Source organism: Cottoperca gobio, chromosome 4 (assembly GCF_900634415.1).
Source record: "Cottoperca gobio chromosome 4, fCotGob3.1, whole genome shotgun sequence".
Lineage (NCBI taxonomy): Eukaryota > Metazoa > Chordata > Actinopteri > Perciformes > Bovichtidae > Cottoperca > Cottoperca gobio.
This window is the reverse complement of record NC_041358.1, coordinates 7,476,494-7,502,882: the sequence shown is the minus strand read 5'-3', so window position 1 is coordinate 7,502,882 and position 26,389 is coordinate 7,476,494. Positions and strand designations below refer to the sequence as shown.

General features: G+C 41.5%; 1 protein-coding gene across 7 annotated transcripts in view; it reads left to right on the top strand.

Annotated features, from left to right (window-relative positions):
- Positions 1-7,818, top strand: part of pik3r3b (phosphoinositide-3-kinase, regulatory subunit 3b (gamma)) — a 202,995-nt gene extending 195,177 nt beyond the window's left edge. For all 7 annotated transcript variants that reach the window (XM_029430347.1, XM_029430346.1, XM_029430344.1 and 4 more), the window contains 7 exons: positions 2,912-3,010; positions 3,554-3,734; positions 4,490-4,615; positions 4,724-5,043; positions 5,925-5,999; positions 6,208-6,378; positions 7,048-7,818. In XM_029430347.1, coding sequence (XP_029286207.1) covers positions 2,912-3,010; positions 3,554-3,734; positions 4,490-4,615; positions 4,724-5,043; positions 5,925-5,999; positions 6,208-6,378; positions 7,048-7,246 — 1,171 coding nt within the window. In that variant the 3' untranslated portion in view covers positions 7,247-7,818. The remainder of the gene's footprint in view (positions 1-2,911; positions 3,011-3,553; positions 3,735-4,489; positions 4,616-4,723; positions 5,044-5,924; positions 6,000-6,207; positions 6,379-7,047) is intronic.
- The last annotated feature ends 18,571 nt before the right edge of the window (positions 7,819-26,389 follow it).

The following is a 26,389-nucleotide window of genomic DNA, read 5'->3' as shown; positions in this document are numbered from 1 at the left end:
CAGAGCCAAGACTGTGCGTGGAGGTAAGCCCCACCAGATCCAACTGGTAGCGATCCACCTCCCGCACTAGTTCCGGCTCCTTCCCCCACAGAGAGGTGACGTTCCACGTCCCCAGAGCCAGCCTCTGCTGCCCGGGTCTGGTCCGTCGAGGTCCCTGACCATCACTGCCACCCGTGTGACAGCGCACCCAACCCCAGCGGTTTTTCCCATGAGTGGTGGGCCCACAGGATGGATGGATGGGAGGCACCACGTAGCTTTTTCAGGCTGTGCCCGACCGGGCTCTGTGGCAAACCCGGCCACCAGGCGCTCGCTGTCGGGCCCTCCCTCTGGGCCTGGCTCCAGACGGGGGCCCCGGGCTTCCTCCGGGCAGGGTCTCTCCTTTCCTTTCCCTTTCTTTCATTAAGTCGTTTTTGAACCATTCTTAGTCTGGCCCCTCACCTGAGACCAATTTGCCTTGGGAGACCCTACCAGGAGCACTAGGCTCCAGACAACACAGCTCTCAGGTTCATAGGGACACACAAACCTCTCCACCACGATAAGGTGATGGTTCCCAGAGAGGGAATTGAGCTCCGCTACGTTGGAGTTTATCCCGGTGGACGAGAGGGTCGCCTCCCTACGCCTTCGGGTTATGGGGGGGAAAGCTCTGACTGTTGTTTGTGCCTATGCCCCAAACCGCAGTTCTGAGTATTCGGCCTTCTTGGAGACCCTGAATGGAGCCCTGCAGGGGGCTCCAGTAGGGGACTCCGTAGTCTTGCTGGGAGACTTCAACGCACACGTGGGAAACGATGGAGACACCTGGAGAGGCGTGATTGGGAGGAAGGGCCTCCCTGATCTAAACCCGAACGGTCGTTTGTTGTTGGACTTCTGTGCTAGTCATGGAATGGCCATAACAAACACCATGTTCAAACATAAGGATGCTCATAAGTGCACATGGTACCAGAGCACCCTAGGCCAAAGGTCAATGATCGATTTCGTAATCGTATCATCTGATCTGAGGCCGCATGTTTTGGACACTCAGGTGAAGAGAGGGGCGGAGCTGTCGACTGATCACCATCTGGTGGTGAGTTGGATCAAGGGGTGGGGGAAGACTCTGGACAGACCTGGTAAACCCAAACGGGTAGTGCGGGTGAACTGGGAACGTCTGGAGGAAGCCCCTGTCCTGGGGATCTTTAACTCACACCTCCGGCGGAGCTTTTCAGCTATCCCTGTGGAGGTTGGGGGCATTGAACCTGAGTGGGCGATGTTCAAAACCTCTATTGCTGAAGCTGCGGTGATGAGCTGTGGTCTCAAGGTCTTAGGTTCCTCAAGGGGCGGTAACCCTCGAACACCGTGGTGGACCCCAAAGCTGAAGGCTTGACACGCCTCGTCAACATTGCGTGGAAGTCTGGGACAGTGCCTAGGGGTTGGCAGACCGGGGTGATGGTTCCCCTATTTAAAAAGGGGGACCAGAGAGTGTGTGCCAACTACAGGGGTATCACACTTCTCAGCCTCCCTGGTAAAGTCTACTCCAAGGTACTGGAAAGGAGGGTTCGGCCGGTAGTCGAACCTCTGATTGAAGAGGAACAATGCGGATTCCGTCCTGGTCGTGGAACAACAGACCAACTCTTTACTCTTGCAAGGATCCTGGAGGGGGCCTGGGAGTACGCCCATCCGGTCTACATGTGTTTTGTGGATCTGGAGAAGGCGTATGACCGGGTCCCCCGGGTGATACTGTGGGAGGTGCTGCGGGAGTATGAGGTGAGGGGGTCACTTTTGAGGCCCAGAGAATCGGAGCAGCGGGGGCGGTATTACAGTCACTTTACCGCACCGTTGTGACGAAAAGAGAGCTGAGCCAGAAGGCAAAGCTCTCAATATACCGGTCGATCTTCGTTCCTACCCTCACCTATGGTCATGAAGGCTGGGTCAAGAACGATATCACGGGTACAAGCGGCCGAAATGGGTTTTCTCAGACGGGTGGATGGCGTCTCCCTTAGAGATAGGGTGAGAAGCTCAGCCATCCGTGAGAGACTCGGAGTAGAGCCGCTGCTCCTTTACGTTGAAAGGAGCCAGTTGAGGTGGTTCGGGCATCTAGTAAGGATGCCACCTGGGCGCCTCCCTAGGGAGGTGTTCCAGGCACGTCCAGCTGGGAGGAGACCCCGGGGAAGACCCAGGACTCGGTGGAGAGATTATATCTCCTCACTGGCCTGGGAACGCCTCAGGATCCCCCAGTCGGAGCTGGAGGATGTGGCCCGGAGAAGGGAAGTTTGGGGTTCTTTACTGGAGCTGCTGCCCCCACGACCCGATCCCGGATAAGCGGTAGACGATGGATGGATGGATGGACAAATTGGATGTGAATGTGGGCCTTAATGCACAAAAACTGTCTTGAGTATTAATCTTTCTTCGACTAGCTTGTAGAGAGTGACAGGAAATGGGGGGGTTGATATGGGAGGGCCCCTACAAAGGTCAACTAAAAGCTCAATCACAATGTTTTTCTTCAGGGTCATGCAGTATTCAGTAAATACTCAAAGTTTAAACAGCAGCAGGAAAAAGAACAACTTCTAACCCATCTGGAAAAGTGCTGAGTTAGTGCTGTTTAGGCTTTTGTCACTGCCTTACCTTCCTAAATGCAGGTTACCGCTCAGCCACAATCCACACATACTCAGATGATAACCACACTTACAGTGCAGACAGACAGTCTGCCACCTTCAACACACACACACATACACAGCAGAGAGGTACCGTTGACTGGAACTCGTCTGTCCAGTTACTCCGACATGATTTGATGGACTGTTTACTTTTAGGCGTGTGGCTGCGAGGGAAAACCCCATTGCCTGCCACTGATAATTGGAGGCAGACTTTCTTTTTTCTTGTTTTTCTCAACCAACTTAAACTCTATATATATATTTCTTTTTTCTTTTTTTTTTGTCTTCAGGGAAGAAGTGAATGATAAGCTCAGAGACATGCCTGATGGGACCTTCCTGGTTCGTGACGCGTCCACAAAGATGCAGGGAGACTACACGCTCACACTGAGGTAAAGTCTTATACCCTTTTCCAATATGAATTAGAGCGAGTATGCAGCAGGGAAAACCCGTTCAAATAGGCAACAGACTCCTTTCCCAATGCCGATTGTAACCTTTCCCATTTAAGACAAAAGCCAGGTGTTAGTTAGTTTTTTGTCCAGTGGGAAAGGGGCTTCACTTTGGTTTGTACCAGTCGTGAATGGAGTGTGTTTAAAACCACAGGGGGTTAAAAGGAAGCTGGAAGGAGTGGTAGATTACTTCTTCTGCTCCACTTTTATGCAGCCATCCCTCTAGTTAACTACAGATTGAGGGAAATCATGTGTTGAGAAGCATTTTGCCTACGCAGCATCCTGGTATATTGGAGCAAATCACCCACTGCCCTGGAAATAAGTGCTTGAGGGGGAGCTGAGCCTGAAATCGAGGTTTTTATAGTGTGAATATTACGGAGAATCATCAGTTTTGGGATGCATTTTCAGCATTTATTCACTATTTGAATGATTTGTGTGCATATGTACTCATCTTGCCTCTTTTTTTTTTTCTCTTATCGCGTTCAGGAAGGGGGGCAACAACAAGCTGATAAAGATCTACCACCGGGACGGGAAATACGGCTTCTCAGACCCCCTGACGTTCAGCTCGGTGGTGGAGCTCATCAGCCACTACAGACACGAGTCGCTGGCTCAGTACAACACCAAGCTGGACGTCAAACTCATGTTCCCCATCTCCCGCTTCCAGCAGGTCAGCACACGTAGAATATTCACATATTAAAGTGCTTGAATTGTACTCTTTAATATCCGTACAAACCTTGTATACTGTAGTTATGTGCACAGGCATGTGGCTTTAAAGGACAGACCGGGTGTGTTCACTTTGTTTGTGTGGTTTGGAATATTTGATCAACCTTCATTTGTCTAATAATCCTGTCTGGGAGCTCATATTGTACTCATTTGTAAGGCTGTGTCCTCTTGTGTTGGCTCATCTGCAGGTCAGTATGATACAAATGTGATCATAACCAATAAGAAAAAACTTGTGCTGGGTGTTTCCACTCCAAACTGCAGCGGCAGCAAGATCTCTGCTCGCTGAAATATTGCCCACTTTGCCGGCCCCCGTGCCACGCTCCCTAAATAATTGCACACATCCACGGTGTCAAAGGGCCGTCGTTGCATTTATTCCCTTCCTCCCTCGCTCCACTCGTTTGCCAGGCGAGTCATTACTCAGAGCAATGAAATATCTCCGAGCGTGCACACCTTGTTGCCATACACCCAGGGCATTGTGGGTGGTTAATTAACGACCCTGCTCAGGAGTCACCCTCGCTAAGCAGAACCGGGGGGGTGAAGGGAGCAACTTATTCCTCCGTCCCTAATTACAAATGGCTTTTTATCCTTTCACGTCTCACACTTGTGCCTTTTTTTTTTTGCTTTTTATTCATCCTGTCTTCGGTTTCTGTTCACCGCTTGCTCTCTAACACATTTCATTTCTCCTCCTCCATCCCTCAGGACCAGCTGGTAAAGGAGGATAATATTGATGCCGTGGGGAAGAAGCTGCAGGAATACCACAATCAGTACCAGGAGAAGAGCAAAGAGTACGACAGACTGTACGAAGAATACACCAAGACGTCGCAGGTGCGCATAAACTTGTGTATTATGAACCTTTATGGTTTTAACCGGGAGGAAAAAAAGCATGTTTCCCGTCCTGTCCACCCACTCACCCCCTCGTCTCTCGTCCATCAGGAGATCCAGATGAAGCGGACGGCCATCGAAGCCTTCAACGAGACCATCAAGATCTTCGAGGAGCAGTGCCACACGCAGGAGCGCTACAGCAAGGACTACATCGAGCGCTTTCGCCGCGAGGGCAACGACAAGGAGATCGAGAGGATCATGATGAACTACGAGAAGCTCAAGTCTCGGCTCGGAGAGATCCACGACAGCAAGGTGCGGTTGGAGCAGGACCTGAAGACGCAAGCCATGGACAACAGGGAGACGGATAAAAAGATGAACAGCCTGAAGCCCGACCTCATACAGCTCCGCAAGATCAGGGACCAGTACCTAGTGTAAGTACACAAGACAACATTGATCAGTAGTTCAGCCGACATGGGACGACGTGTTGCTGAGTTTAGTGTGTGAAATATATTGATGAACTGTGAAAAGTGATGCTGTCAGACAAGCCTGTAGTCCTGCGTGTCAGTTCAGGACGGTGATACAGTTTATCTACACTTTGTTTATTATCGAAACTAAACTAGAGTTGCCCGACACGGCGTTTGTTTGAGGAAGGACGGTAATCTCTCTTTAGATCTCTCCATCAACACAGTATTTGGTGAACATTTCCATATGTCATCAGACAGTTAGGAGACCTGTGTTGAACTTGGGTTTAGCTCAGGTCTTATGACACATGTTGACTTACTACAGACAACTGAAAAGGGAAGAATTAACTGTTGTCCTCAGACTGTCTGCGTAAAGTCGAGTTGGTCTTCAGTTCACACCTCTTTCGAGTTTTGTATTACCAAAGCTGGGGATATATGTTTATACATATTCTACAGAATTGAATTTTTTTTTTTTTACCAAATCAAGCCATTAAATATGAAAGCGGTACATTTTATTCTGAAAAACACACAGAAGCTCTTTGACCCGCAGCTCGATTAGAAACGTGTGTTTCCTGTTACTGAAGGTCTGGTTCATCCGGAGATTTCCTGCTTTATTCCAAGGAGGAACGAGTGGAGCAGTATTTCACAGCTGGCCTCATTCTATGTAGACATTTGTCAGAAGGCTGGCTAATTTAATTTCTGTTCACTGCATCATAAACAATGTTGTAAATGAAAGGAGCCTTTTAAACTGATCCCTAGTTGTAGTAATGGTTCTCTCTCTCTCTCTCTCTCTCTCTCTCTCTCTCTCTCTCTCTCTCTCTCTCTCTCTCTCTCTCTCTCTCTCTCTATAGCTGGCTCAATCACAAAGGAGTTCGTCAGAAACGAATTAACGACTGGCTTGGAATCAAGAACGAAAACACTGACGAGTGAGTGTCTGCTTTTTCTTCCTTTCCTCTGCCAAACCTTCGGCTGAAGATTTTTAAAAAGTGGTTAATGCAGTTACTGTACATATGTCTGTGTGCACAGAGCAACTGTTAATTTAATCTGCACTTATTGAAAATTGTGGGAATATTAAATGATTTCTTCGTGGCGAAATCCTCCCCGTTCACCGTGTATCTCGTTGTGTGGCTGCAGAGGCTACTTTGTGACTGAGGAGGACGAGAACTTGCCTCACTACGATGAGAAGAGCTGGTTCGTCGGGGACCTGAACAGGACGCAGTCGGAGGATCTGCTCACCGGGAAGCCGGACGGAGCGTTTCTCATCCGAGAGAGCAGCAAAAAGGGCTGCTACGCCTGCTCTGTAAAGTGAGTGTACACCAGACCTTAGTGATGTGCATGTGAAATGAGTAAATGATTTCCACTTCTTGGAGGCTACGTTACACTTGTATCCACACTTTGAGTGTAGAACTGTCATTATATTTGTTATATTTTTCGTTTACATGAACTTTAATTGATCGTCAACCTTTAAGGGACATTAACAGTGTTGTTCACTTAGCGGGCCATTATTACAATTAGCCTTGGTTAGCAGGTAGCATTTATCAACAAACAATGACAGTCTTTTAGTCAAAGAGTCTTTCTAGGAAATTCTAGAACAAAGAGATTTTGAGGACATGATCTGAAAATGCAGACAGAAAACATTTAAACTGCATCTCCTTATGTTTGACAACAGATTGTGTTTAACTACAGGAATGAAGTCAGGATGAAATGATCACACCCCACCCTGTCATATTGTGCACCTATTCAACAATGTATTCTAGGAAAAAAGAATCTTAATCTAATCACCTTACTTCCTGTAAAACAAAATATGTGTTACGCCACATTGTAAACACGCCCACATTTTAGCAGTCCAATCAAATGCACAGGATTTGATTGAATTCCCTCCCACGTACACCGCTCTTACTTTCCGTTTCACTGGGACTTTCACATCTACATTCCTGACTGGCTTGATTGAACCTGTGTTCTCTGTGTCCTCAGTGTGGAAGGTGAAGTGAAGCACTGCGTGATCTACAGCACACCGCGCGGCTTCGGCTTCGCTGAGCCCTACAACCTGTACAGCAGCCTGAAGGACCTGGTGCTCCACTACCACCAGACCTCCCTGGTGCAGCACAACGACTCGCTCAACGTGCGCCTCGCATACCCCGTCTACGCACAGATGCCCTCCGGACGCAGATGAACCCCACCCACCCGGCCACGCCCCCACACGGACAACAAACCAACCCCCTCTTGGGGAAGGGAGAACGGGGAGAGTGAAGGAAGGAAGGAACGAGGGTGGGGAGGGGGATTGGTTGAAATACAAAGCAACCCCAACACCAGACCCGATAAAGATAGAAACAAATTAAACACTTGCTGCAACACACACGTCAGCCACCTTGGAGTTATATATTTTTACAAGAACAATTTCGGAGGGCATTCTTTCTAAAGACTGCTTGATTTGCACAAGGAAGTTTTAAATGTTTGTGAATGTGAAGAAAAAAAAGCGACTAAAGGAAGGAAGGAAGGAAACGGAGTAGGAGACTTCAGAGTCTCAGATTGACCCCGCTGCTACCTACACTCCAGCTCAGACTTTTCACCAGAAACTCAAAAACAACGCGAACGACGACAACAAAACATTCCCAAACGTTTTTTTCTTTTGCACCTCAGATGAATATATTACGAGCTTTTTGTTTGTTTCTGGAGTCGCTTTCATGTTTCCTTTTTGTTTCTCGTAGCTTTGTTTGCGGTAAATGCAAGAGGAGATGATGTCAAGTGTCTGTCCTGTCCCTCTCCGTACGAAAAAGCAAATATAATGTAGCATAACGAGACAACGGACACTTATTTTATGAAGTGTTCCTCCATGTAGACCGCTGCTGAAGGGTTTAGGGCGAAGGGGGAAGGGGAGGGGAAGGGTGGGACACAAGTGACACAAAACAGTTTTGTAGTCTTAAAGAAGGACAAAAGGCTTGCTTTTATACTAACTGTAGAGGGTTTTTTGTATTATTTCTTGCTTTGCTGGAACATAGGTTTTCGTTGTTTCTTTTTGCCAATGTGTAAATGGCAATGTCACAGATCAGAACCAGAGACCAAAGTTGGTGTGGAGAGGGAGGGGGAGGGCAAAGAGTCAGCTAGTGTGTGTTTCCTAGTTTTTTCTTTCTTTTTGTGAATGGAGAAAGTAGTGAAGTAAAAGCAAACGAATGGTGTGTTTGAGACCACACATAAAAACCGAGTTTTGGGCCACGTGCTTGTGCACCAAATAGCCTTTTTGGAAAACCAAATGGTACGTAAACAGAGACGCCAGGACCTTCTGTAAATATAGATGGTCGAGTATGAAGCACTTAAACGAGTCCCATGTGTGACCTCAGCACTCTGTAACTTCCTCTGTGATTCACTCGCCTTCCATTTTATGGTATAGTTCTGTGAGGATTTACTGCTTTTCTTTGTCTTATTTGATAAAAAAATAAAAAACAGACATTTTCTGACATTTTATATACTAGATTCATTACGAAAATAATAGTTAGTTGCAGCCAAAGTCAAAACGTAATAGTTTTTCAGTTCCAGTTCCGTATTTTCATAAGTCTATTTTCTACCGAGTCACGGCAAAGCACACAGAGTGCCGAGGTCACAAATGTTGCAACACTTAAACCAGAAAAGAAAAGGTTGCAAATGGTCCGTTTCACCAAAATCATCCTTTTGAAAGCGTGAGGGAGAACAAGTCGGACCAGGGAACCTGAAACCAATTTTATGTGTGGTTTAAAAAACAAAACAAAAAAAAAAGAGTGAGAGATACAGACATGAATATATGCTAACGACTGTGGGTTGAAAAACTGGGACTGTTTGTGTTTTTGTTACAAAACCTTCAGAAATAATAAGCTTTGATAAAAATGTTTTATGTGTAACACAAAAAGAGCAGGTAGACGGAGGCGATGTCTCGAGCTAAAGACGCAGGCTTTAGAAGAAAATACTGAAAACTTGAAAGAACGTGCAATCTAGTGTTGTGTTAATGTAGTCCAGCAGTCGAGCAGAGCGCCGCACGAAGGTCCGAGAGATAATCAAAGTGCACAGTGAAGCTTTTGGAGTGAAATTCAAATTTTTGTTTGTCTGATTGCTTCGTTTTCCTTTTTATTTTATTTTGTTACAATTTTTATTTGAACTCAGAACTTCTTGCCGGTGCTTGACTTTATAACCAGTGGAAGCATTTTCTGTCAAAGACTAAAAAGCATCACACAATAAAAAATATCTTCAAAAACTGAAGAGAAAAACACGAACCAAGTTGCATTCTATTCTTCCTAGAAATTTGAAATTCTGTATAACCGATTGGCTGTTGGAACAAAAATAATGCTCACCCATTGGCTGTTGCTTTTGGAAAGACATCTCTCGAGACGATGAACGGGGTCAGCGTTGTGTCCCCAGACAGTCGTCCCGTCGCTGCCTGTCTGATAGTCTGCAGCTATTTTAAGAACGAAAAGTTAAAGTTAGCGGAGCTGCGAGTAGGGGGGGGAGGGGGGGGGATAGGGATGTATTGACCTTGTTTTTTTTTGTTTTACAGGATAACATTTGTAAGGGCGTCTAACAAAAACATCTTCTAAAAGACGCTAGTTACAAAGTCAGACAAAGCACCCTCCCCTCTCGTCGTTTGCCGTCTTTTTCACAGTATGAAAAGCAGAGTGTATGGGCTACACACGCGCAGGTGCGTCTGAAGGAGTGTATCAGGTTGTAGGAAGAGGGCCATTGTTTGAAATTCTGCGGAGGAGTGAATGACACAACCTTAGTTGTACCCACCATGTGTTTATCTATACCCCCGTCTCAATGTCCTCAACAGTAGTAACCCCTGACGGTATCACAGTTCTCCACCCCCTCCCGTCCCGTGCCCTTGATAAAGTCTGCTCACATTAGCTAGATGAGTTGGGGGAGGCGAGGTTTGTGGACCTGAAAGCCATTGATAGTAAGCGGTCTCTCCTGAATCAGTGTGGGTGTCCCTAAAGCCGGCAGTACTTAATCCAATTTGGCCTGTTCTCAGACTGTCCAGCCATGTTAATGGTGGAAAGCCACTTCAGTAAATTTCAGAAAATTTGACGAAGGAGAATGCAAATCAGTTCCTGTTTCCGTCAACTAAGATTACGAGTCATAACAAGATCACGTATTTAAAAGAGCACCACCGGTGTGTCTTTCAAAAAACGTAAATGGATTGGCACATTGATTAACGGAAACTTTCCCAAGTAAAAAAAAAAGCATGTTGGTGATATCTTTTCAAATCCATGTCATTTCCACAGAGACGACGTAGGAACGGAACATGACTTGCAAATTCCTAAAAACATAACTGTGTGAAAGCTGATTGTTTTGCTTGTGAGGACAGGCCACATTTGATTTAGCTTGAAGCCGGCCCCCAGAAGTCTCACTCTACCATCCCAGTAAAAAGCAAAAGCAGGTGTGAAGGAAGAAAGACCGTCTCGACGCTGCTGGACAGTGACAGTTAAAGCATGAAGGGTGTGGTGTTGGCTGGGTCGTATTTCAGGGGCTAACATCCAGATTTAGAAGATAAATGTCGCCATTTTCTATCTATGCCGTCGACAAGGAGTTTCTCCAGCTTCTTTATCTACAACCTTTTCTTCTATATTGCTTATTATGTTTCTTTAACACTTCCAAATGTTGCATTGTGCAGTTTCTCACACAAACTGTGGCTACAAGTGTTAACGTGATATTTCAGGGTAAACAAGATGTATACAGATATCTAATCCAGTGTTTTCGTCACAGTTAGCGCTGACACTGGTGAATCCTCGGGACCAGGCTTCCCCTTTGTAGCCGGTACCCTGTAGAGTTATCTGCCTCTGAATTGGGACACAGTCTTTTTGTGCATCTGTTGCTGTCCAGCAGTGATAGCGGTCTTTGTTCTTTCTCTTGGACTAACAGGGGACAGCAAGGCGGGGTTTGTCGATATAATCTTGAATGTACAAAAAGGATCAGTCCGGGTCCAAAGCTGTTTTGTTTTTTGAAGCACCACAAATCATGCTCGTCCGTAATGGAAAAAAGATGATCCCCTCTCATGGTGCTATCGGAAATACATGCCCGTTCGATTTGGCGGACTTTTAACGTCTCCTTCACAACGTTTCCGGTCATTTACCCTCAGGTGTTTCCAGTTTACCGTAGAAACGACCACACAACAACGCCAGCTATTTAGAAAAAGAATCAATAAATAAATCAGGGTTTGTTCTGCATTGATACTTAAATCACTCAGTCGATTAAGCTAGATCCCCACGACTTTGATTTTTGTAGTGTCCGCACTTCAAGTAAATTGTCCCTCATGGCTTCCCGTAGCTTAGACACAGAATCATCACAGAAATGATGTCATCGTCTCTGCTTCTCCCTCCATCACCACACAGTCTGAAGGCTTTCTCTGTTTTTTTTATTATTAGCTGACTTGTTTTTCAAACGGGGAACTCAAAACCCTAACTTTATTACTTGAACTATATTGCATTGCTCACTGTTGAATGTCTTTATATGAAAATATACATTTATTAAATAAAAACAAAACGAAGAGTTCCCTTTTGTTTTATGGTGAGCAGGGCCAAGGTTTTTAGAGTTTTATGACAGATGTACAGTATTCGTTACAGACAAACGTAGAGCTACTTTAGGAGGGAAGGAGGCGCTTTTGGAAACTTCTCAGAGATATGTTTCAGATATTTTCCTTCACAGAGGGCTTGTCTGAAATTGCACACATTTTCATCTACAAGAGACTTGTGTTAATATTTACCTATGATATCTGCGTATGCGTCACATTTACACGGAGATGTCGTATCTATCATATATATAACGCTAAAAAGATATTACATTTTCAAAGGGTTGTTTTGAGTTGTAGTCGATGTTCTTTAACTGTTTTTATTTTCCCCCCAAAACATTAAGACCAAAGATTTCAGTTCCTGTTAATCCTTCAGTTGTTGATCATTGGAAATGGTTGTTTCAGTGATGTTTTTATCTCCATTGCCTTGATATTATCACAACTCAGAAGATAAAACCATGTTGTGTGAATGAGTGTCCCGTACAGCTAGCTCAGATTGTTGGTTGATCTGTTCATTTGTGTTAAAAGAGTTTAAACAGGTACTTTTGTGACACGTCAGGAAGGATCCATCTTTAGAATCCTTGTTCAATGATGTCCCGATGTAAAATCAATCAGATTTAACTCGATCTGCACTCTTACTTTTGTGTGCCGTTGGTATAAACTGACTTCTGTTAAGGATTTAGAAGAAGAAAAACTACCAAAAGTCACAGCTTTGTCACTCATGCTACTTCATATATTTGCACATGATGACCGTAGCTGGAGTTTAGCTTGGTTTGCAAAACTTTTCTATTTTTCTGTGATGAAAATGTCCTGCAGGAATCTCAAGAACAAAAGTTTCTCTCCATGGATGCCGATGCATTTTGTCTATCTTGTGTGAAAAATTAAGAACACCATCCACAAGTGACTATCTCGTGTGCCCACGATCATATCTTGTGTGATAATTCATAACAATTGTACTCAAGATTTAGATTTAGTTCTTTGTGGATTTAGCTTCTTTCTGTATTTGGAGCGTTTGTAAAATCTCGTTCTGATTCACCTTAATATGTTTTGATGTTGATACTTCCAAAAGAAGTGGAATTGCTACGCGAGATACGGAAAGACAACAGGGACAAAAAAAAGTTGTCTTTTTTTTTTTTTACCAAGCCTGATATAATATCAGTTTTTAATAATGATAAATTCAACACTTAACAGATTTGAGGTTTCTGCAGGACGGTTTCCCTTCGTGTCTCACTCCACCACAACATGCAATATTCCCTTTTCTGTCAGCCAGGGGTTCGTGATGGAGGGGCGCATGTTTTCCCTCAGGTGCATCAACCCCACAGATGTGTTTCCCAATGGGCAGGGTTTCGCTCGTAGCAGTACGAGGAGCAGGTAGAGAGCAAAGCAGTTTAGGAGAGTTAGTGGGACAAACCAAAATATCTGTTTTTTCAATTTTACTTTTGCAGACTGTTTCGTTGAATTTTCACTTTGGAAAACTCAACTCTAACTCAGATAACTCCAGGAAACAGGCGTGGGTTCACTCAGAAAATAAGGGTACATTTTGATTCAAACAAAAGGTGCGGTCTCTGTAACAAAAAGGTACAATACGCCTGCTGTTACCTTTTGTCTGAGTGGTTATACTCACTACCATCCCAGGACTGTTAAGATAGCAACTGTCTGTTGTTCCTCTACTACAGTTATTACTACAAATACTAATACTCTCCCTCAAGCAGTTCTGCAAAGTTTTATTTGCAGCCAGGTATGAATATGTTTGTGATTCTCAGCGAGGAGTCATGTTGTGTTCTTACCACTGCTTATCTGATCACAGTACCCAGCACAGCTTCGAGGAGTAACAGCTTCTTATATATATGAAAATAAAGAACTTTTAAAAAAACTACAACTTAAAAAAAAAGATTTTTAATAAAAGTGTATATGACACCCCCCCCCCCCCCCCCCCCCCCCCCCCTCCCCTTTTACCCCTTTTGACATATGTACAGATCCAGCATGCATATTTGGTACTCTTGACTGTTGTTTTTTTGTGTATAAAAGAAAAATGGTAAAAAAAAGAAAAAAAAAAAAGATGTCTTTGAAAAACAACTGTTATTTGTCTGTTTATGGTGTTTTCAGATCTGAATTTGATAAAGCAAATTTAACATCACTGCTTACAGCGGAAACAAGTTGCAGTTCTTTTTGTGTCGGTTGTATAATGCTATAACAAGGTAACACTGAGAGAGACTTTATACAAATGTACTGTTGGCACATCAGATGAATACAAAACTGTTTAAGAACATTGGGCTTTGAATGTTTATGACCTCATTATTATACGTTTTCCTGATGACGGACTATTTTCTGTAAACCGCAGTTAATTTCTTATTGCAACAATGTTGGTAAAGATTTTAAACAGTGCGGTGAACGATGCTCTTCAGGTGCGTTACGCATCGTTGCAGAATAATTTTGACACTTAGATGACACCTTAAATGTTAAGTGTCAAGACAGTTTGCAACACATTAGTGTGTGAACTTCCCCAGATGTGGTCTTGAAGCGAAACATATACCCATATAAACATAACTGTCCTCTGATTGCAACAGTTTCATTCAAATGACTTGAACTTTCATGTTGCTGTAGGACTCACATTCCACAGAAGAACCACACAGACACTTGTGTGGGGACTTTTCCTCCCCTGCAGCTGTTTGACTGACCGTAATCTTTCTCAGTGTTACCCGTCTGCCATACCGCTACCGGCTTCTCTTGGTATTCTCTCTTTGTAAACGGTTTTGGCCAATCACGTTCACTTTACTTTCTCGTATTGGTTGCAATAGTTTGTTGGTTGTAGATTCTCCATTTGTTTATGAGCTGAACTCATGTATGTTTATCAGTGGAGCTCCACCATATTCAGTTCTCTTGCAGAATAAAGAAAAATATTTTGTTCGAATACAAATATTTGAGTGTCTGTATTTTGTTTTGGTTGAACTTTTCCGGCTAACTTAACAGTCATGATTGTAACTACACTTTAACATTAAAGCCTTTTACATTGATATCTCATATTTGAAATATATTTATTTGATAAAATAGTGTGTCAGTTCATTATTTGTATTAGCAATCCAGTCATGTTATTTGAACTACAATATGTGTGGCTGATTATGGACTACCCTTATTATAAATAAGTGGCTGAGTTACTGTAATTAATTATGTAATCATTTTTAATGAATTTGATAAATAATAAATAGATAAATTACCTCTAATATAGATACCTCTAACTATAGGTACTTTATAAGGGTGTCCGCGGGTACTTTATTATGATAATATATACTTTATGACGTTTTGTGATATTTTAATTATATATTATACTATGACTTCTTTTTTCACTGCATGCTATAGTATGAACGTTTTCATGCCGTACTATACTGTGACTTTTTATTACATACTATACTGACATTTCTTAAGACGTACTATACTGTGACTATTCTGAAACTTGTGACATAATATACCATTACTTTACGTACTATGACTTTTTTATGACAATTTAAACGACATACAATACTATGAAATCTTTTTATGACGTACTATGTTTTTATAGCATGTTATACTGACTTGTAATGAAACCTTTACAACATACTATAATATGACCTTTTATATTAAATACTATACTATGACTTTTATATGACATTTCTTTATGCTTTTTCTATGACTTGCTTTACAATTCCTTTTTTATTAAATTTTTTTAAACGTTAACACTGACATATTGATGCTACATCATCCCAACCGTAGTTTACATGTTTCCGTTGCTAAGCGCTACGTCACGTTTCATTGCTGTAATTTGTTGGTTTATTCCATTGTGTATTGTATTTGTAACGACGCCTTTGAAATTTGAAAATGAACGGAGATTTGTCTTGCAAAAATGGCGGAAAATTATGTTTTCAGTCTCTCAAATTTGGAGATTTCCTGCTTTTCTCTGTTTTATATTGTATTAAACTGAATATCTCTGGGTTTTGGATCGAAAACACAAGACATTGGATATTGGATATTGGAAGTCTAATTTTTCATTATTTTCTGACATTTTATACACCAAACGATTAATCAATTAATCCAGAAAATAATCGGCAGATTAATCGATAAAGACAACGATCGCTCGTTGCAGTCCTTCTTCTCAAAGCACCATCTGTTGATGCTCTTAACCCTTTTATTCACATCAGTATTGTAAAGACAGTATTTTATGTTTCTCGTAGAATTAAGGAAGTCTTTTTTTCCATTGTTATTGAAAAATGTAACAGACTTTATTTGTAAATACAAGTTGAATGGAATAAAGTCCTTAAACGTGTGCTTGTTGTGTGTGTCAGTGAACCCGTCGGGTGAAATCAATAGCGTGTGAGCTTGAGTGATTCCTCTATAAATGATTCCTGCCTGCTGCATTAATCCCGGCTCTACAGCCTTGAGAGTGGCCCTCTCTGCCAGCCCTCACTTATTAAAAGACTATTTCTCCCAGCAACAATCCACATCATTATTCTGCTCTATATAAAGCTTAATTCTGGTGCTTCGTTTTGAAAATGGAGGCCGTGGCCCCTCTGTGGACTCACAACACAAACCTTGAAACACAGGGTGGGAAACCCCAGGGGAGCCAACTCTTAAAAGTACGGACTCGTATTTGATCTCCTCTCCTTCTTCTTTCTCTCTCGCATTTTGAATTACAAATTCCATTCAATTAATTTTACATTTATGCTCCATTTCCCCTTTTTGGGCGTGCTAATTAAAAGCGGGGAGCGAGATTCAAAGCGGCTGTAATTAGATCTCGGCGAGACATTAAACAGAGCAGCAGGGCATGAATCTCAGCACTTTAAAGGTTAATTTTCGTTTTCCTCGCTGACAGACGTGTGTGACATGTGCCAATCAAATCATAGGAGCGCGCAGACAGACACACATACACACATACACACATACAATACTGTGGCTGTTATATTATAGATCTACTTTAATATAGTCACACATCCACAACACACAACACGTGCAAAATACTGAGCAAGACATTGTTAAATAGACCTTTTTAAATGGTGTCTTTGCTGACTCTCTCTCACACACACACACACACACACACACACACACACACACACACACACACACACACACACACAGTATAGTACATGCTGTAACCTCCAGTGGCAATGACATGCACACATGCACACGCAAACACACACACACAGCACGCACACACACACACACACACCCACACACACACAGTATAGTACATGCTGTAACCTCCAATGGCAATGACATGCACACACACACACACACACACACACACACACACACACACACACACACACACACACACACACACAGAATAAACAGGAAGTATTCAGAGAAGTAAGTAATTAAGTAAAATGGACGATAAAAAGGACGATTAAATGTAAAAACTTGAGTATCTCAACATTGTGAGTACAGAGTGAATATACTTAGTTACTTTCAATCAGTGAAAATAACATGTCTTCAACTCGAGCAGGTCAAAGGTAAACCAGGGTGCAAAATATAGACTTTTAAAACAGACAGATTGAGTAATGACTTTACATAATATTCCCTTTTTAAATGTTCTAAATACATTTAGTCAGACTGTTGGTTTGTTCTGTGATTGTCTGACTGCTTGTGTTGAATCTATATGATGTGTTTTATCTGTATTATGAGTTTTCGTTCAGATTTGGAACTTTTTATGTCTGTTTTTGTATATTTGACTGTTTTTTGGTTAATATTGTTTTTGACAAGCTCTTTTCATGAACATACACTTTCTTCTTTTTCCAGCAACCGGCTTTTTTAAAATAGTTTTTCATTTCAATACACTCACCTCGTGTGTTTCAGACTCTCTTTATCCCCTCTCAGACGCATGCTGGGGTTCGTACTGCATGCTCCTCTACGGGGTACTTCCCCACTCTACGCTCTTCAGCCCTGATGCACACAAACAATCAAGAGAAAGAAGATCAGACCCAAATGTCCCCTTCATGACGCTGCAGACGAAAAAACTTCCACAAACTAAACTTGTTATTACATTTCTGTGACCTGAGTCCGAAGCAGTGACAAGACAACACTGAGTACAATGCTGCCGTACTGGTCGGGGATTCAGAGGTCTGCATTCAGTCTACTCCAACACTTGAATAGATCCTGACTGACACGCAACAATACACCAAACCCCTTGTGAGCTGGACTTGATGGAAGCCTCAGCATATTATTGCATTATTATAATGTGTGTGATTGAGACATTAAACAGTAGAGAAAGCCTGTACCGCCCTAAATGGGTTAACTGGGACTGAGGTTTGGTGTGGACCTCCCGAAACAACACACACCCTTTCTAATGAGCATTTTTAAAATGAGGCATCGCTTTGTACTGAGCTCTTTCTAATGAGCGTGCAGACAGGCCTCCAGTGGGAATATGTGCTCCCATCATCTCCTCTTAAGGGGAAAGCTCCTCTGTAAAGCTGGAGGAGTTTATGTTTTTAAGGATGGAAATCAACTGTGTCCTTGGCTCTTGAAAACATGTTGCCCCTCTCACCATATAAAGGAATAAAAGATTCACCAATGAGCCTGTAGCTAATTCTGGATACAAAAAAAAAGATTTACATTTTAAATGTGGTAAATTACTGATCACAGAATCTGCATGCCTGAAGCAATGGAACCTTTTCTCAGGCAGCCAATCCACCATAGAGATCGTGTTTCATTGTGGCTATGCGTTGTGATCATCCACTACTGGTTTATTAAATGTTCCCAGAAACATCCAAAAGAAAATTGGGGATGCAGCATTTTGCAATTATTCACCAAAGCTATGGAACACTTTACCTGCAGACATTAGGGAGGCAAGCTCGCTCAATATCTTCAAAAGTAACTAAAAACATATGTTTTTACTTTAGCCTTTTAATAGTGATATTTTATATCTCTTCACTTTAGCCTTTTAATGGTGATATTTTATATATTTCTATCTTAGCCACTTTAAACTAATTTAAATGTGTTCATACATTTTTAAGCTTGGTTTTCCTGAAGGAGGATCATTTAGTGTTGAGGAAGTAAGAAAGATAAAAGTAAGGTTGAGAGAGCAAGAGGAAAAAGTAATGTCAAAGAGAAAGATTAAATCTGAAGCGTTAAAAACAATGGAAGAACATAAAAGACAGTTTATGTTATGGTAGAAGGAAGCAGAGAACAGGGTTAGGAAGAAAGTATGTGGATTATTTGCAAAGAAAAATATAGATGAAAGTACAGACAAAGGGATTATGAAAATGTCAAAGAATGTGTAAAGGCTGCTATTTTATCTGCTATTTTAATTCAGCTATTTTAATTCAGCTATTTTATAATGGTACTTCAGACTCATTTACATCAACACTGTGATTATTGTACTGTAAATGCTCTTATTCTGTCCTTGTACTAATTGTTATGTTTTTGCTGTGAAGCACTTTGGGCTGCAATTCTTGTATGAAAGGTGCTATACAAATAAAGATTATTATTTTCTACTATATATACACAGTTGATCGCGGCCCTGTTGAAGCTCTTTCTCCTGATAGTGGTGCCTACAGTCTCTGCGTTGTGTGTTTGATGATGTTTGACGGACTAACAATGTTTTATTTGTTACCAAGCACTTTGGACTCTGGGGGATACAAGCTGTCGTTAATCTCTAATCAATGATTTCTGATTCGTTCAATAATTGATTGATTACAAGAGCTGCAGTCAAACCTTGATCAGGATCAAAGGTTTCTGGAGTTAATTGCAAATCACACATATATTATTGATACAGTTTGATTAGTACACATAAATATTCACTCTCCATGTCAATATTATGGCTTTCTCTGTTAGATCAACTATACATTAACATTTACAGATGTTCATCAGTCAGACACACACTCACATATTGCATTGCAGTTAAAATGACAGACAATATTAAATTCACAGTAACAATTCAAAACTTAAATAAGGTATTTAATGTAACATGCTTGGTAGTTCTGAAGGTCAATGAAAAATAAATACAGAAATTACAGCAATGAATAAAAACAACAATAAACACAAAGAAGTACAAAAGTACACATGTTAATGCCAATATCACCGTCACTTGTCACCAAAACAATGTAAAATAACGCAGCGAGATGAAGCAGCAAAGCAGAGGACCATCCTGTCATATTCACAGCTGGTAACAGGCCAAAACTATATTTTGGTTAAAAATCTATTGTGTGTATTGTGTGCCATCTATTACGAGCTCTTTCAACTTAGAATGTATATGAAATAACAAATACTTCTGACGTGTCTGAAACACAGCAGGGCAACAGCACTGAGAAATGGTGTTTGTGTTGTTTCTGTGTGTGTTCGCCCTGCAGAGGTCTGTGCATGTGTTTACAAATGCATACTATACATACAGAGGGAATATAGGAAATCAGTTTCAGATCCACCTGTTCTGTTGACATATTAAACTGAGAACAAGTTGCACAGGGAGCAACCAAGGACAGGACAAATAACCCAGCTGCAGTGTGAGTGCAGACAGGAACAGTGTCAGCTCAGATGCTGCATTGCATCCAGTCCGTGATTCTGAATTCATACATTTTTAAGGCCTATATATAATAGCTTGGAGAAAGTTTTTTTTATATGCTTTTATTTATGACTTGAACTTCTATAAACCCGTGTCACAGGGCAAAGAAATGTGAAGATATCATTTCAAGTCAAGCCTTCAGCTTCTCATGTGCTTCAGAATAAAGACAAAGAATCTATGACGTTAATTTAATGCAACACTTAAAGAACAACTTTAAAGCCGCGGTTATCCCTGTATGGCCCTGAAGGGCCCTGGAGAGCAAAGCTAAAACATTATAAGGAATCAACAGTGAGACAGACGATTAGGAACACTGACACGTATTCTCGAGCTGACGGACTGCTCTGAACTCCAGGACTTAAAGTTTGGAGGAGAACGGTCATGGTCTGCAGCTCGGGGCCCCATTAACCATCCCCATCCTTCCTCGGCGCTCTGCTGTCAAACACATTTTGAACACTTAATCCTAGAAATCTTCTTGAAAAAAGTTGCTGACATGTTCTAAATAGGTTTTCAACAGTTTGTGGTACATCTTTGTGTATTTTAGATATAACATCTATAAAGGTAAGTTGTTACTGTAGATCTCTTTTATTCACCTCAACTGCAGAGGACATCATTTAAATGTAATTAGAGACAGACCTATAATTCTAATTTCATTTGTTTTATTATATTTTAATACGAGGTTTTTATCTGATTTCTTGCTGTCAATGCAACTCTGTGTCTAAGTGTTGTTGAATTCAGTATAATGAGCATTTCCACAGCTCTATTTCCATCAGTAACACAAAGGCATGTCATGTCGCTGCGGCTAACCAATGTATTGTTTTCATTCACTAATTAATTCCAGTTGCTTCAACTTTGCAGAGTTTTCGAACGCTGTTAAGTTACTTTCATTGGAAGTCAACACTTCCTGCAGTGGAAAGCTTTGCAGCTGCTCATACTGCCCTTTACTGGTAGACTTTTACTTTTTTGCCTTTAATTGACAGAGGACAGTGTTAAATAGGGAGAAGAGAGACCTGCAGCAAAAGGTCGATATCAAACCAGGATCCTTGTTGCGGTTATGTGGCCTGCACCCTAAACACTTGGCTACCAAGGTGCTCCAACTGGTAGACTTTTATTGTGAAATATCTGCAGGAAGTGTTTTCTACTTTGCAGATCGACTGGAATTGAAGAATAAGATATTTCTGTAAGTGAAGAGAAACTGAGAGCAGCAGAGTGTTGAGTATGTCATGGCTGTTGTGGTACTGGTGAGAATGTACAAATATGTACATTATACCAAATCTACCATGGATGGAAATTCCACCATCCTCACGGTTTTTATTTGACATGCATTCAGAATGTTGTGTTTCAGATAAAAACTTGACGGAAAACATCTGACCTAAAATAGACATTATTGTTTCAGTTAATCTGTTATTTCATTGACTTTAGCTTTAACTTTATTTTGAGGATTGTTACAAAGCCATTATTTTGTCAAATGTAATTTGATTCTACTTAACATAAATTGTGCCAGTTTTACTAAAGCTCCGTTAAATATTTTTGACATTGGCACTAATTCAAATCATCAGATGAGGGTCGACAATGATCCCACTGAGAATCAACACCCAAATCCGCACTTTTCTTGCCCGTAGAAGCCTATTTTTAGTGTAGTTATTAAAAGGTTTAACCTTTTGGTTGAATTACATAATCAGACCTTGCTAGGAGTTTATAGGATCAAAACATTTTGCTTCCATAACATGTCTTCTTTAGGACCAGGGGAAGAAAACATCCAAAATACACATTAAGGTGTTTACTACACTTTGTCTATTTGTGACTGTAGATCACCAAAAGGTAGTATTAGATAATTCCTCATTTGAATATTCAAACATAACATTTCAGAAAACCTGTAATACAAAACAGAATTGTCTTAAAGTCAACTGGTGAAGTTTCATAGTGATACCTATTAGGGAGAAATGTTTCCCCTGTTCACCTGTAGTCCAGCAAAATGATTAGAATTTTAACATTCAAACATTCCAGTTTCATTCCTATCTATATTCTGAAGGTTGTTAAAGAGGGGTTTGTTCATATGTCATTCATAGCCTGATTCATTTCACATTTTAAATTGCTGATTTATGAAGTGCTAAAAAGAAATGAAAAATTAAAGAAATGAAATGAAATTACAAATTTGAACCTGGCTTTATCCAAAATTCAGATTCCAGTTCTGGAAATGTGTTCAAATATGTATACAAAAACCTGTTTTTACCAAAAAATGATTGTCTTAATCTAAGTAATCAACTGGGGAAGTGTCACAGTGTTAGCTATTAGTTCCATTTGTTACTCTATTAACATGTAGTGTTCCCGCTAAAGATGACCAAAAGGCCGTGACCAGAAGTGGAACAAAGAGCCAGATATTTTCCCCTTCGTCTGTACAACCCCCCCACCTCCACCAGCACAACCAAACCATGTATACATGTAACTCCACGCGCACACAAAGACGTGTCACAGAGTCTTTTGTTCAAAGCGTCTCCGCACCATCACAGAAGTTAATTGCCTCGTACAGGCTCATCCTGCATTGATCATCCAGAAACCATGATACACATCTAATTAGCATATCAATTAACAGAGCATTATCAGGGCTTCAGAAGGATCCAGAGCCCGTCGCAGACACTTCATCTGCAGCCTGGTGAGAATGAGATATCTGCAGGTATGTTGTTTGACAAGATTAATGACGTTAATCTACAGATCTGGACCAGGACAGCTGGCAGAGAACAAAAGAGCTTCATGAAGAAGACTCCAACTTAATGTATGGATGAGCAGACAAAGCTATACAGACATTAGCTTCACTCCCCATCTGTGGGCTCATGATCGCTGTTATATGTGTGATGTCAAGATGCAAACAGAGACACACTGCATCATTAAATCAATGAAATCAAATTTGTGTTCAGGCACTTACATTTTTATCAAAACGCTAATGTCTTCTCAATTGTTTCCTACATCAAAGGGAAGCAACAGCAGCATCAGCTCAACCCCCTAAGAACAGCTATTGGCTGATTTGGCTGTACTCTATTTCAGGATCATGTGACACCCACTGGCCCAAACACACTTTATCAATACACAATTACAGAAGGTCCGGCTAAATAACGATGAATGCATTTTTCAGAGTGACACAAACACCCTCTCACACGCTCTCCTCTAGTCCTGGAGAACGGTGTTCAGTTTTTCTTAAAATATCCACGATGCAGGCATGTCGATGTCACCACCTATGGGCAAAAAAAGTGATAATTGTTGAAAAGGGACACAGACATAGTCTCTATAAAATCTGTCCATTTGCAGTCACGAGGACCAGCGCGGACCCTTATGGACATGCGGAAAGTATTAATTGGCCTTTACTTCACCGCTCTCTTTATGTTTGTATATCCACAGGCTCTTACCTTTGACTTTGTGTCAAAGAACAAGATATTTTCTAACAGTTATATTAAACTTTTGTACTGAGGATTTAAAAAAGGCGAGGCTCATTGCCATCTAACACTGAAGTGTTCCAGGTGTCAGTGGTCCAACTATGCAGAAAATGAAAAGGACTTTAACGGCAAGAACCTTGGAAACCCAAAACTCCTCCAACTATGCAACTCTATTTAGCGCAAGCAAGGCTCTCAGCACTTAATACAAGTTTCCCTCTCATTATCCTTGCTCGCTGAATTCTTCTCTGCTTCGCTGAAGTGGACATTTTCACATGTTGACTCTGAAGATTGACTCAGCGCCATGTTACTCGAGACCTTTACAAACCTTTTTCAATTAGACTGCTTCCCACTTTCGAGATGCTTTTGATAGTGTCAGCTGCAGTTTCTCCGTGAAGAAAGTGTTTACTCCTCAAAGTAATAATAGCTTTTTAGTCTGTTTGCCTCTCAGGATGACTTCTAAGTGTCTGAGAGTGTAAGACGGAGTTAAATGTTGGTGTTAAAGGAGCTGTTAATCATCATGCCTTCACGCCCTAATGAGACTCTTAATTAGTGCTTTGCACTTCACAAGAAAGTCACTTAATATATAATGTGTAGACAAATCATTAAGGGCATTGGTTAGGTTTCAGAAGGGGATAAAAAATTGTCCTTCGCCAATTTGAAATACTCTACATTGTTGTATTATTAATCGACAAACTGCACATAAAAACAAACTTAGAATACATAGAATCAGTCAATACCAATCAGACTAATGTTATATGAGTAGAGGCCTGAGTTTATGTTAGTAATGTTGTATTTGCATCTTTTTTCAAAACAATCACTGTTCTTTATTGCTTTATGTTTGAATAAGGTCTAGCATTTTTAGGGGAATATTAACATAAAGTTACTATAAGTTACGTAACAACATTTTTTACATGAAAAAAACCCAACAAATCAGCACTCTGTATGTAACTTGAGAGGTGAACGCCAGACGTTTATAAAGTACGGTAATATTTGAAGGCCAGCTAGAGAAGGGTATCAACATTTTTATCAACTCAGAGCAACTCTATGTTCTGGATTTGTGCAGCTAGATTTTAGAGGAAACTGTTAAGAGAGATTTGAATAAGTAAATAAAACCTAGACTCAGAGCTGATACTAAGATTTTAGAAATGCTGAAGTCATAAATTCAAGTCCCAAAACAAGTATATTTTTTGGAAGTTTTACTTGAGTCGAGCATTTATCTGGGCATCAGCTACTGCTTATAAACTAACTAAAGCAATAGAACTGTATTCCCCTTTTAAATTACAAGTCATGATTTACTGTTTTATTTCTCAACATGAGGTCTAAATCCTGTTTCACAGCCTTCTCCACACAGCCAGGGATAAGATTCTACTGAGTCCTGGTGGAAAGATACTATGACTAAATATACTGGAATCCGGAGCCCCGCGGGGCTGCTTAAACCACCATATTCCCAGAAAACAACACTGAGGACATGACTTCAGCTCGAAGGTAAACTGTAACTGCTGAAACTCTAGGTGCTTGAATTGCATTTAGAAGTGTAAGACATTACATTTTCATCATCTTCCATCACACTTACTGTACATTTTCACCAATGGTTGACAAATTAATTCCTTACCATCACCATACAGTAGATTAACGGCTCTACTCAACTCGACTCTCTCTGAGCCGATACTGTGCATTTAAAACGCTGCAGAACACTTATTGGTCAGAGAATTGTCACTAGTGTGACACGGGACATCCTGCGCAAACCCGGCGTTTTAAAAAATGGCAGCCGAATAAATAAAAAATGGCAGCCAGCAAAACCATGCCATATTTGATGAAGTTTGGTTGCAGATGAAAGGAACGGCAATCAGTTGGTCAATCCATCTACACTAACTGGAAAAGTACCTGGTCCCTAAAAATAAGTCGTTTCGGGGTCGAGGAGAACGTGTTTCGCATACAGTGGAAACATGGTATACAGCCTTCATTACATATTGAAAATATTTGAGTCATGGGCTAATTGTTGCCATTTTACATTATTTTTGATTGAAATATAATTGGACCATATCCCCAATGACAGAAGGTAATGCATTATTTAAATGGCTATAATTAACCTGATAGCCTCACCGTTATTACGACTCTGGTGGTGTGACTCTATTCCTGCCGTGCAACTCGTGGCCATTGTACTATCATCATCCCCGAACTTCGATGAGCTGCTGGAAGAAGTTGTAGAAACAGATTTACCTGGTGATTGACAGCTGTATAGTAGCTAAGGGAGTTCAAATGTACAGAAGACATGGAAACTATATTCTGTGTGAATTCTCCAGCAGAGGCCCTCCAGTACAAAAAAAGCCAGAATGCTGACTTATCAGCTGTACAACTGGCTTTCAGGGTCACTGCCTGCAGCGGATTGACTCCCCTCTCTCAAAACAGCATCACTGTAATGAGCTCCTGCTCTGCCTATATCTCCGCCCATCCCTCCCTCCATACCTCCATATGCTCCCTCCATCTCTCTCCAATAACGACTATTTTCTCTCCATCCCTCCCTCAATCTTTCCCACCGCATCTCATCTTCCCACAGCCTTCAGCGGAGCGGGAATTAGGGGTTGGGGCATGCTCTCAAGGCGCAGCAGGCAGACACAGCAGGCCGGCACAGAGCACAGTGACGGCAGCAGGGGAATAAATTAGAGGCAGACACAGTGAATAATAAAGTGATAATGAGTTTGCAGCTGGCCACCGTGCCAACCCCGGGCACATCCCAGCGAATATTTACCACCCTGCTAATAAGTCGTGATGAGGGCTGAATCAGCAGGCATGCCAGGGAATGCACCAGGCCATCGAAATGACAGGGAGCACATCAAG